Below are 14,756 nucleotides of genomic sequence, written 5' to 3' on the forward strand. Positions count from 1 at the left end.
GTGATTGGCTTGCTGATTATGATTAAAGAGATACTGACACCAAGAATTAAACCTTTTTTTTACATCTATCACAATATTGTCTCTCCAGAGTTGGGCCTCAAGTTCCACGTTTTTTATTTTTCTGATCACCCTTGGTAGGAGTGGAAATGGTGGGAAAATGTACACTAGCTGGAATGACCAGGGGATCACTAAGGCGTCTATGGCCTCTGCCCCTGTATTTTGCGCAATATCTGGACAGTTTCTTGTTTCTGTGAGATGCCATGAGGTCTATCTCTGGTTTGCCCATTCTGTGAATCAACGCTGGGAAAGCCTCTGGATGGAGCGACCACTCTGCCTGGTCTAGAGTGTTCCTGCTGAGGTAGTCCGCCTCCCAGTTCTCCACTCCTGGGATGTAGATCGCAGATAAAGCTGGTACTTTGCCCTCTGCCCACTCGAAGATCTTTGAAACCTCCTGCATGGCTCCCATGCCTTCTGGGCCTTTTTGTTTTGGAATTAGCCTTCCTGGTTTTAGCTCCAGTAGTTGGCATATATTTAATAAGTTCAAGTAATGCCTGAGGTGCTGACATAATGCTGTAGTGAACTAAGAAAAGGTGAGTTTTGGTAAAAAAAACGGCCCGCTGTACAGAGCCTGTGTAAGCTCAAATGTCCCCTGAGGTATCTGCACCAATGCAGTATTACACGTACCCCCTTTGGGAACCAGGTCGTAAGCAATGCTGCTTCTTGCAACTGCTCAAGTGAAATGCACAAAAAAAACACAGGACCTCCGTAGAAATGCGCACAGCTGACATAGGAAACAGAAGTTGGAACAAGCGCGAAGTGCCGGTTGCTAAGGAAAACTGGCGCACAAAGGGGGCGCAAATTCAAAGTAATGTGTAAAGACACTTACTCAAAGTCGACTGTCCCAAAGTGCCAGAGGGCAGGGAAAACCACAACCGGTTTAGGGTGTAGTGCCACAATCCTCTTCGTACCTTTGAGACCTAACTGCCTGGCTAGACTGCCGCAATGGAGCGCAGTGATACTTGAACTCCCCACTTGGCAGTAACTGGCAAGGAGGGGGAATTCGCCCAGGTCCCTGGGAAATGGTACAACGCATTCCCCTTAGCTAAATTAACCTAGCTACTCTAAACAAACTAATAAATTAGTGGTGAGAATCCCCAGAGTCCTAACCTCCTGTCGCAGGACAAAAGAAAACGGATTATTGGAGGAGAGAGACCTTGTGATACTAGAGGAGGGGAGGAACTACAGACTTTTGTCATGACTCCAGAGGTGACCAGCTTAACCCCAGACGTCTGCACTGACAGACGGGCCGCCCCTGGAAACACCATCGTCCATCCTTTAAATGTATTCTGCATGTTTAGTATACAAATTCCTCTAATTTTAAAGGGCATTGTGTAAAATTGGGACATTGTGGCTATTTGTTTCACAAGAAGTGATATTGTATGATAACATACATTCCCTTAGTGCTTTTGCTTCATTCGATAAGTGTTTTGCAAATCCACATCGAACAAGGCCAGTCAGTGTATTAAAATGCGTGCATTGTATATTATGGACTTTATGTCTAGCTTTTATTCCATTCAGCATCAGTAGAATAGCGGTAAATTAGCAAGCTTACCTGCTGCTTACTTACGTATACTTGCTGTTTTTGTGTGCACCAGATATTAATATTATAACAGTAGACAGGGAGCAGTTAAAATCATGCCCTTCCCATTTAGTCAAAAAGTAATTACGGACAGTAAAAGAGGTCAGTAAAATTGCTAATTCTCACGAGTTCTCTCCTATTCAAAATGACCCAGTTTACCTCTTACACAGAAAATAGATCATTTAAAAAAAAGAAAAAAAAAAAAGAAAAACTGTTGCCTTCCACCTTGGTAGATCACAAAATACTGATACCAAGAGGGGGGGTATAGAAGGCATCATACTGGTACTTAAGCTTTGCCATACAAGAGCAGATTTCATCATTTGAAATGACTGATTTTAGCATGATATGATATAATCATCTATGCAAGCTGGTACATTGTATAATGTAACGTATTGTTACTGTCATTATGTAACGTTATATAACTAGGAGCTAGTCAACCCATATCGCACAGACTATCTATTATAAAGATAGATGCCCTTGTCCAGCCTTTATTTATTTCAGTGTAAATGTCAACTGTCCACACAAAGAACAGAAAGCTTGACATTTGTATCCCCAAATTTATGGTTAAGGAAATCAAAACAAATTAAAAGCATCATCTTTATTGGCAGCATTACAAATACAATATTAGCAGACTTCTCCTAGCTGAAATCAGCACCCAGATAAACTGTAAACAGACAGAGCTGGAAAGCTTGATCTCATTATCATACCTCTCACCTCATGAAGGCACCAGCTATAAATATAAGCAGGCAGAGAATCTCATTTTGCAGAAAACACAACACATCTTTTGCACATATATGTATACTTTACATTCAGATCCCTTCAGTGTTTTGGCTTAATATTTTAGGACAACATGCACAAGAACACGCACATCCCTGGGAAACACTTTGACTTTCTGTAATTGTACATGCAGTAGGATTCATGGTATGACAATGAAAGGTAGTTAAAATATGGAACTCATCCCTTTACATTAATACTTAACCACTGTGAAGAATGTACTTACAGGTATTGATAGATACAAGTCATTGGGGTATTTTATTTCCTAATATATAGTAATGGAAATGGTTTCATTCTAACCCCTCCTCACTGCAAATGATGAATAGAAGCTTATTCAGTGGTTTCACGAGTTGGAACAGAGAGCGTTAAGGGGAAGAACAAGGGATATTTTAACTCACTGCATGACAACATTCTGAGCTGTAGGTACCAAATTCATTATTTTCTGAAATCCTGCTCCTTGTTATCCCTCGCTGTCCTATACCCTACCCCTTAATGCCATTCGATCTTCTCATTTCATGATCTCTTGGTCATTGGTTTGTGGCCAATAATAAATCAATCTAAAAAGGTGTGTGTGGAGTGGGGCTTATGGCTCATGGACAATATTATGATTTTGTGGAACATTTGCAACAAAAGTGTAGCTTGCCCGATTCATTATTGAGGATACAATAAAAACAAAACTGAAAGAAATGTCATTTAAGTACCAAAAATAACAGTGTGGCTGACATGACTTTGAATGGTGCACAAAAATGCAAGTCAATAACAGCCTGAACTATTCCCTGTTGTGACACTTGGGAACAAAGTGTCACAGCCTGGCAAGGCACATAACACTAGTGGCAGGAAAGTGGCACAACACACAATAAGATGAGAGGAAGACAATCTGTTGAATATCCCCTGGAGTCTTGTGCAATGACATTGTGAGGAGTGAGGAGGGTGATGCTGCAGTCGGTATTATTGTTTAGCATAACAAGTGAACGCTGGATTTCTCAGGTTGTTCTAAGACAGAGACATCATTTATTGAAACCTTCCTTCTTTTGGATTCACAGATCCAAGCATTTGATATCATGTAGTAAGGATTCAGGCAGCGCTGGAATCTGGCTCAAAAAAAAAAGTATCTCAGGGGTTGTTAGGGCTCCAGAAAACGAAGCTGTTCCCTTGATTTATCCCAGGTACAGTCATTAAAAGGATAATATAAATGAAACTAGGCTTCCCTACATTCAAGGCAGAGAACAAACCGATTACAAAGCAGCTGAAGTCTTTTTGGTCAGCTGAACCATGTTAAAGCCATGAATTTCAGGATGCAGAATTGTCCAGTTAAGTGTGCTTACTGTTCAATCTCCAAGTTATCAATTTTAACATCAGGAGATTTAAAGCTAATGACTTCTTCATACGTAATCTCTGAAAGAAAAAGCAACATTTAGAAATATTAAGTTATTCTGCCAGCCGGTATGTATTATTATCAAATACTTCAAGTTCCACACAATTACAACTATTGTTCTAGAAAAGCACTCATGTCTACAAGCTATAAGCCAGTCAAATCTTAGAAGATATAATAGGAGGCAATTCTCTGGACTTTATCACTGAAAATTATCACTTCACTTTTTGGGACAATATACACAATTTCTTTAAAAAAAAAACCCAAAATAACAAAGCTAAACAGACCTTTTTTTGAAAATGCATCCTGCCTATTCTTTCATGAAATAAAAATCTATATCGATAATTGTTGCCATTGCTACGGAAATTGAAAATAGTTTTTTGCCACTTCCATTACAAACAGGTCGATCAGATCAGAGCTGCCTTTGAACAAACTCCTCCATTCCCTAAGCTTCAGCCTTTGAGCAGCTTATTATGAGAGGGCATCTCGGTATACTGGTAATCTGCTGCTCTTCTGCTCATCAGAACCAGGAATTGCTTAGGTGAAACTGGTTTCATTTTCTTTATTGCCACAAACCATAAGTAAAACAATAGGCAAAAGATATGTCCAGCACAAGCCCAATTCATGTTGAAAATGGGTGTAGACTGGCCCTTTAAGTATCCCATAAGCTTCGCTACAATATAGGGTAAATGTAGCCTGTTTCCTAACACAAATATGGCAGAAAAATAATTCCTAGAAATGCTTCGAGTAAATTACTGGCAACCACAGCTTGTGTATTAGAGGGTATAATTTAAAACTCATAATGGCTTGTAATTCAGTATGCAGTAAACAGAGTAGTAAACAGGCTTGGAAGTGCAGATGTGTTATAATAAAAGACGACAGTCAAGTAATGATTTCAGTGACTAAAATATGCATATAGCAGATGACTAAAAGATGGGCTAAGATAATTACACAGAGGGTGAAGAAGAAGCAAGGAACACTATGCTCTGGTTATCAAATGATATGCCCTAGAAATGTCTAGATATAGATAGCTCTGTGATCAGCAGCTGATAAATGCAGAAACACTAGGCTGCTTCACTATGAAGGCTAACATAATAAATGGACTTGTTTCTTTCAAAGAATAACAATGTTAATTTATATATTTATATATATATATATATATATATATATATATATATATATATATATATATATATATATATATATATATATATATATATATATATATATATATATATATATATATATATATATATATATATATATATAGTGAAGTTTGGGGGGGATCACAGCGGGATTGTTAGCATAAATGCAGGCCACTCCAAGGTGAAAAGAAAAACAGCCCGTTTATTTTGAACACAAAGAGCTTCCAGCAGCAGTAAAAATGTAACAGAAAGAAAACCGCTTCATTCAGCAACATAAACTCCAGCAATAAACAAAATAGCTTACTTCAGCGTTTTTAAGTTTCCAGTACCCCCAAGGTACTATCCAGGCTTGGTCTGTGGGGAAAACACCAGGAAAATATCCACCTGGCTATCAGGCCATTCCAACCCAACAGCCCAGCCCTCCTGTGCAGCTCCTTCTCTCACACACTGCACACCTGCTGCTGATTCCCTTAAACACTCCTTGGCTGTCCAGCCCACCTTCTGGCTGCTTAACCCTCTGGTGTTTCTTAAAGGGAACATTCTTAAATGGATGGCTCAGAACCTAAAAACCGGGGATACATATCTGCCATCCACTATAAATCCTGTCCGGCTTGTACAATAACAATATAAATATATATATATATATATATATATATATATATATATATATATATATATATATATATATATACACATATATACATATATACATATATACATACATACATACATACATACATACCGTATATACTCGTGTATAAGCCGACCCGTGTATAAGCCGAGGTACCTAATTTTACCAACAAAAACTGGGAAAACGTATTGACTCGCGTATAAGCCTAGACACAACTAAGACCCTTTATGCTACAATCACTACAGCGCAAACGAAATCACTGAAAATTTGTCCCCCCCCCCAGTGGATTTATATTACAGATATTTTTCAGCTGAGACAAAATATACTTTCCACTAGCAATTATACACACATAGACACACATATACTTTACACACACACTCTTCCCACAAAATAATCACACACACATACTATGCACACAAACTCCCCACACATATACTATATACACACACACAAACTCTCTACCCACACCATCATACACTATATACCGTACACACACTCCCCACACAATAATGACAAGGCTGATAACATACCGGTATGTTAATGCAGAGCTGAGAAAGTTTCTAATACCGGTAGTTGTTTGTGTCGGACACAGACTGCCAGGGGCTGCTGAGGTCGCTCTCCCCGACTCTCCGGCTCCTCCTCCCCCATTGGCCAGAAGGTGAGACCCGGCGGCAGCAGCTGGAGACGAGGGAAGAGCCGCGGAGAGACACAGACGCTCCCGGCGGAAGTGGAGAGAGCTGCGCAGATATGGCTCGGAGCAGAGAGAGGTGAGGCGGCCGGGAGCACAAGGCAGAGGCGGCCGGGGATCGGGTGTAAATTGCGGGGAAACGCGAGGGGGGCGTCCGGCTGCTGCTCGAGCTGTGGGGCTTCCAGGGACTCGGGCTGAGGACTCGGGGGTGGCGCCTCCTGAAATTTACCGGTGAGGCAGCCTTCCTACCGTATTTCATCTAGAAGAGGTACCCGCGTATAAGCCGAGGTCAATTTTTTCAGCACTTTTTGGGTGCTGAAAAACTCGGCTTATACGCGAGTATATACGGTATGTAATCATATTCCTTTCTGTATTCACCTATTTCACACCATTACTCTTTACAGTTGGGTTTCTCCTCTTTTTCACAACCTAATTTGGCTTGCAGATGACCCGTTTGGAGTATATAACTTTCAGATAAGCTACTGTTTATCCTACTCATTGTGGCAGGACTTGGATTTTTACCATTGAGTGCTATTCTCTTCTACCAAGGAGCTGTCTTTTTACCTTCACATTGTTCTGCTGATGGACTGCTGGGGGGGGGGGTATGATCATGCCAACTTGCAGTACAGTAGTAAAGGGTGGTCAAAGTTTATCAAGGCACAAGTCACATGACTGGGGGCACCTGGAAAACTAAAATGTATCCCTGTCAGATTTCAAAATTAAATATAAAATAATTAGTTTGCGCTTTTGAAAAATGGTTTTCATTGAAGAATTCTGCAGCACTATTAACTGATGCATTTTGAAAAAAAAAAAAAAAAAAAGTTTTTCAATGACAGTATCGCTTTAAAAAAAAAAGGATATGAGAAGTACATATACAATGTCTGTACACAAGAAAATAAAATTTTCAGATACATATATCAAAATAGCCATTACTGCCAGCCACTCTTGAAAACATGTAGAGAATACCTTTTTAAATATATGATCTTTTACATTAATATAATAGTCTAGATTTTTTTAACTAAAATATTTCTATTCGTGTTTTCATTTTCTGAAAGGACAGTACACAATATTATCGACCAGCAAAATCCTGCTCCATTGGGTGACAGAATTATTGCTATCTTAGGCACATAAAAAGAAAACAAGAAAAGTGCTAGTAAATAGCTTAAAGGAGAACTAAACCCTAAAAATGAATATGGCTAAAACTACCAAGCTTTATATACTGAACTTATTACACCAGCCTAAAGTTTCAGCTTCTCAATAGCAGCAATGATCCAGGACTTCAAACTTGTCACGGGGTCACCATCTTGGAAAGTGTCTGTGACACTCACATGCTCAGTGGACTCTGAGCAGCTGTTGAGAAGCTAAGCTTAGGGTTGTCACAAATTATCAAGCAGAAAAATTAGGTTTGTTTGTAATATAAGCCGATGCTACAGGGCTGATTATTAAATTCTGATGCTAATTGCACTGGTTTCTGTACTGCCATTTAGTAATTATCTGTATTAATTACTAATCAGCCTTATATTGTGACACTTCTATTCTATGAGTACTGTATATTGTGAGTGGGTCCCTAAGTTCAGTAAGTGACAGCAGCACAGAGCATGTGCAGTGAATCAGCAGAGAAGAAGATGGGGAGCTACTGGGGCATCTTTGGAGACACAGATCTTCCCTGCTAAAGGGTTGTGGTTGCCTTGGGCTGGTACAGAAGCACAAAACATAATTTACAACATTTATAGCTACTTCTTTAGTTTAATTTTCCTTGTTCTTTAAGGAGTTGGCCATGGAATCAAACCCAGTTGTCCAGTAGTGTGACCCGAACAACTGCACTTTTTGCATTATAGACAGACTTAAATGACCTATGACCCTGTTAATACCACCAATGTATTCTAACCTGCTATGTGCTACCCTACACCGCTATTGAAACTTGAATGGCAACTCCACTGCTATATTGTAGCGTATTTATATAAACTTTATTAGAGCTTCTGGAGCAAACCCACAATTTTACCAGTGCAGGTTAACAGTAAATTATATTTAAAAGCTTACAAAATCCTTTCATCAGATTTGCTTTTGCTTGCCCTTTAAGTTCCGCAAGACTATTGATAAATATTTCAAAAGTTACAAAGTTTGTATGCACATAGGAACAGCGTGTGCTTTGACTTCATTGTTCAGTAACAATCACTTTTTTTATGAGGGCAGAAAACATGCTTAGACACAAATGGAATAAAACGAGTATATGCCACCGTTCCACCAATTACTTCTCTATATTTCTAGTGTATATTGTGGAAGCTTGGCACAATTAATAAGGAAACCTTTCTACATTCCAAACCTCTCGCAACAAAGAAAATGATTTGAACATTTTGCTTGTGACGTGACTTGTAGAGCACAGCTGGGAGCAAAAGCCAAATAAAACCATGCTGATAGATGCAGGGTACCTGTAGAACTGTTCTCAATTCAAACAGGATAAAAAAAAAAAAACGACAGCAGCGCATATGCTCTTTAGCAAAATACCAACCACTTCTTTTTGTAAGTGTAACCCTGTGGGGAGAACTTTATAACTCATATGCTTTTCATTTTCTTTTATTTATAATTGCTATGTGAGAGGCGTTTTATCGCAAGTTTATCTCCCAGTAAGGCACTCCTAGAACTATTGTTTCTTAAATACTTTTCAAATGTTTACAGAAACAAGAATAATTTACAGCCTCATATAAAACAGACTTGGAATAAGGGCAGGGAGTTTATAAAAAAGGCTAAAATAGGTACTGTACAGACTATGGGTGCTTGCTTTTATCAAATGCTGACCTCAGATACAGGCAGGTCTAGTCATTCTATTACTCAGAAACTTGTTTAATAGCCAAGATGGAGAAGGACATAAATAACAGATCTGGTTTTCAGCTGTCAGATGTACAATCAGATTACAGGAGCTTCCTGGAAGGTTTTTTTGGCAGATGACCGCAAATATGAGAAAACAAATTAACCATCATGCACCATAAGAAGCTTTTTTGATCCAGAACAGATTCCAGTTGGAAAAACAAAGCCATTCTAAAGCAAAGTAGCAAACTTAGTAATATTTTAACGAATTAAGCCTTTATATTATCTCATCATAACTAGTCAGCAGCGGAGATGTTTAGCTGTTGCTGCTGGACTAAAAATGAATGCTATAAATAAAAGTATGGACGAAAAGCACTTATTTGCTTCCATTCTGCTGTCGACAAAGCAAAGAACATTGCCTATACTTTGAGACAAGGGGAGGGCAGCACTGTGCTCTCTGGATGCTGCAGCTGAAACTGAAGCTTTGCTATTTAGAGATGGGTAGATAAATGAAGCAAATACATAGAAAGTTTAAAACACAACTCTGAAGCCAGTGTTACCTTTCCATTCATCTATGGTGCGCTCTTTATTTTCCGTTGATTCGTCATAAGGTTCAGCCTCAGGCTCATCGTCTGGGTCATGATATTGTACAAAATAAGGATGTGCCAGGGCTTCGGTAGCACTTATTCTCTTATCACTGTCTAAAATTAGCATCTTTTCAAGAAGATCGATCGCTTTAAAGAAGAAAAGAAAACCTTTTAAAAGATTATCCTTTAGCCCCTAGCTCCAATGTGTAATTTTCCAAATTATCATTCAATTACATTCTAGCAAATGCATTCCCAATTATGGTGATAAAAATCTGCACTGCTGCTGCTATGGAAATTATACAATCTATTATTATCTGCCGTTTGTTATAGACATGACACTATTGATTGTGATCTGCCATTTTTAATCAGGTCTGAGAGCTGTCACAGTGAAGTCAGGGAGAAAACATAACCACAAGGGTCTCCCCATCATAGGCCATTAGAATTCCAGAGAGCAAGACATTTAAAGGGGTTGTTCACTTTTGGGTTAACTTTTAGTATGATGTAGAGCAGAGGTGCCCAAAAGGTAGATCAGGATCTACCAGTAGACCTTTAGCTGGTGATCAGTAGATCTCAAGACACTGTCAACAAACAGTTTGTCTAAATCACCCTCCTGTTTCATGGTTTTTATTCAGAGACTTATTACGTTGTCACATAAGAAATAGTTGTTAGTTAAATATAGCAATATACATTTTCTCATAAATCAATATTTAAGCAATATTTCCCATGAAACAGAATGCTAACAATGCTTTTATGGACGTACTGTAGATCCTCATGAGACATCACTAAAAGTAGATCTTGAATTAGAAAAGTATGGGGACTCCTGATGTAGAGAGTGATATTCTGAACAATTTGCAATTGGTTTCCGTTTCTCATTTTTTAGTTATTTCGCTTTTTATTTTATTTTTATTCAGCAGCTCTCCAGTTTGCAATCTCAGCCATCTGGCTGCTAGGGCCCAAATTAGCCTAGCAACCGTGCACTAATTTGAATAAGAGACTGGAATATGAATAGGAGAGGCCTGAATAGAAAGGGGAGTAATAAAAAGTAGCAATAACATTGCATTTGTAGCCTTACATGGTATTTGTTTTTAGATGGGGTCAGTGACCCCCATTTCAAAGCCGGAAAGAGTCAGAAGAAAAATGCAAATACTGTAAAAACTATAACAAATAAATAATGCAGACCGCATGTGAATGCACAGACCATCATTAAATACAAGTAACTTTAATAAATAGTGTAGATTCAAATGATGACAAGGCTGTGGCTGAGCTTAACAAATGAGCTCTGTTATATCCATTGGAATTCTAATAATAACTGGTGATTCATACCGACTAAAATATATCCTTTGAACAAGGAAAGTAACACTAGCAGGACCTTTGGTTAATTTGATGTTGTCAAACATAATAAATATATTGCAATAAATGGAAAAACAATCCATGTTTTATTTAAAAGGGACAGTTTTTAGTATAATAACTCCTTAAAGAGGTTGTTCATCTTCCAAACACTTTTTTTCAGATTGTTCCCCAGAAATAACCATTTCTTTCAATTGTTTTGTTGACTTGACAAAAGTCACAGTAATTAAGCAGAGTGCAGCGCACCATACAGTAGAGAGAGCCATAGCCTGTATATTCTTTACAGCAGAATGTTGTCTTCATACAAAGCATTTAAACATTACTGCACAATAAAACTTAGATTTATTCAAATGAAATATACAAACCCAGTGGGTTGGCACCGCGAAACACCTCCTTTAGATCTTGATGAGGCATATATGGTAATGATTCAATGTATCTTCTAGCCTGTATAAAAGTAGAGAAATTAAAAGCTTTAAGTTTATGGACTTAATGAACAAGCACCTCCTTCTCATTCTTTTTATTACCATTCCATTTTGCACTTACAACATGAGAAAAAATATACAAAGTTTGCAGCCTATTTTATGTGGATAACTAGCATAGCAGCTGTGGCTAAATTGACATCTTTCTGTATATGTAGTAATTCCTACTTGATAAACTGAAATTGCTGTAGTATTCACTAAATGGTCCCTAGAATGATGCATAGATGGAAACATCCTATGGCTAGAAACAAATGATGAGGCTGCCCCTTCTACATTTATACATATAACAGCATTATTAGCCATTTTCAGCTGGCCAAAACTGTACATCACTTATGTACCTTCTAAACAAGGTCTGCCCAAGTGGCCCATAGATGATTTGGAGAAAATTATATAAAATGCCCCCAAACTAATCTCTTCTAACATTTGTTAAGGTTAAGAAAGCAAATCTAACTAAACATATAAAAACAAATCTATAACATGCACCCATTATCTAGGGCTGTGACAATTAATAGCAGCACAATAACTAAACAGCGTCAAAAAGGTAATCACTTAACCATTAGATCACCTGGATGTTTTTGTTTAAAGTGCAATGTGATGGATTAATTGTGCTTTAATGGTGTCTAAGACCCAACGCTGGGCTGTAGTTATAAATATGATCTATTAATAGCATTTAGTCTTTGTAAAAGTATGTTTAATTACCAGAGGAATAAATGGCAGTTTTGCACATTGCAAATCGGAATAACAATTTCTTTCCACATTTAGTGTGTGCATTAACAGATTTTTTTTCTTGTAAACGTTATATGACCTATAAATAAGTTTTCAGTAAATATTGTACAAAGCAGCACCTACTCACATGTTCTGATGATATCTTCATGAGAAATTCGGAGTTGGGTGTTCCGACTACTTCCATTATCCTTTTTAATTGATCAATGTCTGTAAACATTTAGGAAAATCTCTGTGGCCTACAGAGTATTTCAATTAACTTTAATCCTCCAGTAAGTGTAGTTGCATTTAATAATCAGTTGCAAAACCAGCTTGCCTCAGTGTTCTTTATCTCAAGGCAATAAATGTAAACCTTATTAAATAGCTGAACCCATTGCTGTACCTAGTTAACATTTCACAGGCAGCAGTATCTGCTGCTTATCCTCCATTTTCAAAGATACACAAGCAGAGTAAGCCATAGAAACCTGGGCCAGTATGGTTACCTCTCTGCAACTTTTAACATTGCAAAAAATGTACTAGAAATGTACTAGTGTCTTGTAAACTTGTGATGCTACAGGCTGCTGGGCAGCAGTATTGAGTCTAACTGAACAAGTCTACGGTGCAACAAATTTGTCCAAAAAAAAAATGGGCCAAGTGGCAGTTTCAATGTTGAGTTTTCTCAAAACTACATAAAAGCTAGAGATACAACCTTCCCATCTACACTGCATGATATTTCATGTCCCATGATATTCATAGGCAGAACATTAGATTTCTTAAAACCAGTAACAGTGCCACTTGACTGCAGCAGTGAAAAGTACGAGAGGCAGCAGAAAGTGAGATACTTAATTGAGAATTCAACCGTTTAATAAAAAAGAAAATAGCTGCCACCCGGGGAAATGCCCCTAACTTACTATACTTACCCCTCAGCACAGATTCGGGTATCGGAGTTCAACGCAGCCATCATCTGGGTCTTCGATAAGCTGAGTGGGAGACCGGCGAAGCGGCGCACGCGCAGTTGGAGCAATTTGCCCGTATGAGACAAGTGCGCATGCACCAAAACTCACAAAGATTGCAAAAGCGCCGGAAGAAGACGCGAAGACCCGGAATATAGCTTTGTGGAAGGCCGATGCCTGAATCTACGCCAAAGGGTAAGTATAAAGTTAGGGGCATTTCCCAAGGGGGGCAGCTATGCTGGGGGGAGGGAGGGTCTTTTTTTTTTTTTTAAACAGTTGAATTCTCCTTTAAAGAAAGGCACATTCTGCCCACAGACCACAGTTATTATCATAGGCAGTTCCATTGAACTATTCAGGTATGTGTTAGCTGAAACTGTAAAGATGTGATGCAGTTGTTATGGTAGAAAAAAATCACTGGCACACGTGGCATCTGCCACGTGTGCCAGTGAATTTTTCTACCTGTTGGATTGTGATGGTGCCGATCCCTCCATCATTGAGCACCGGGCTTCTATTATTCTGAAGGTCAAGGTGTGCAGGTTTGGATACAATTTGTTGTTATGGTGCCATTGTGACCAGATGCCACGTATACACCTCTGTGAGTTTCAGCCAACACCTACCTGAATAGTTCAATGGAACCATTGTGATTGGATACTGGTGACAGTTTCCTTAAGAGGTTAAAGGCCTTGTGTCCATAACCGCCTACCAAATATGAAATTCCTTCTTGCTGGAGTGCTGCCTTCATTTATATCACAGCTTAAACTGCAGAATACATGCCTTTAATATATTTCCCCCTTCCTCTGGGTCAGCTAGCAGATCAGTTAGGCTACCTTAGTTTTTCAATCTCATCTACTATTCTACTGTATTGCTTTGAAACTGCAGTAAAAAGCAGCCACTGTTTTTTGCAAGGGGACCAAAATATATCTGCAATATACTTTCTGCATTTAAGATGTCTCATAAATGACACAGTTAGCATATACAATGGATTTTATGTGAAAGTATACCAATAAACAAATTTAATGTTAAACAACCCAAGCATTAGCTCTGATTTCCAGCAATGTGGATGAACTGAACTTTTTCTATAATTTTGATAAGAGTGCTATGAATATGATGAATATTAAAATAGTCTGGGCTTCAGCCATGGTAACTGGAAAATGTCTTAGTATTTAACCAGGCAGTCTGTGGGAGAATCAGTTAGTAGCTCTTAAGTCAGATCATGTATGGAACAGATTTCAGATTGTAGACAAGAATCCACTGTGTGTTCTCAGACAGGTGAATTACAACTTCTGCCAATGCTTATAATATGGGACTGAATCAGCTGGTTCTGCGCCAGTAGAAAATCGCTGTTGAAGTAACATTAGCCTTCCCAAACAAAAAAATGACCCTCCCGCCTATGGATATTAAAAACATCTTTCCTCATGAGACTTAAGCTCCTACTTATTATTTGATGAAAAACCTAGACACTCCATATAGCAATTATCACTATCCCTATACAGAACATATTTGACATCTTTTTCCTATTCAGATGAGTGGCTGTTCATTAATTACACTGGTACGGCTGGTTTTAATTGGCCCCTTTCTGTGGTTAGAAAAGGGCTAATTTACTTAAACAGGAACATGTAATAGTAGCGTTTGGA

The 14,756-nt window shown here is 38.4% G+C and overlaps 1 protein-coding gene across 1 annotated transcript in view; it reads right to left on the minus strand.

The window, feature by feature from the left end:
- Nucleotides 1-2,222: 2,222 nt before the first annotated feature.
- The window catches only part of mapk11.S (mitogen-activated protein kinase 11 S homeolog), a 36,381-nt gene continuing 23,847 nt past the window's right edge, over nt 2,223-14,756 (minus strand). Inside the window, 4 exon segments of the mRNA NM_001094515.1 lie at nt 2,223-3,808; nt 9,615-9,788; nt 11,354-11,432; nt 12,321-12,400. Coding sequence (NP_001087984.1) covers nt 3,735-3,808; nt 9,615-9,788; nt 11,354-11,432; nt 12,321-12,400 — 407 coding nt within the window. The 3' untranslated portion in view covers nt 2,223-3,734.

The sequence above is a fragment of the Xenopus laevis genome, chromosome 3S (assembly GCF_017654675.1).
Source record: "Xenopus laevis strain J_2021 chromosome 3S, Xenopus_laevis_v10.1, whole genome shotgun sequence".
Taxonomy (NCBI): domain Eukaryota; kingdom Metazoa; phylum Chordata; class Amphibia; order Anura; family Pipidae; genus Xenopus; species Xenopus laevis.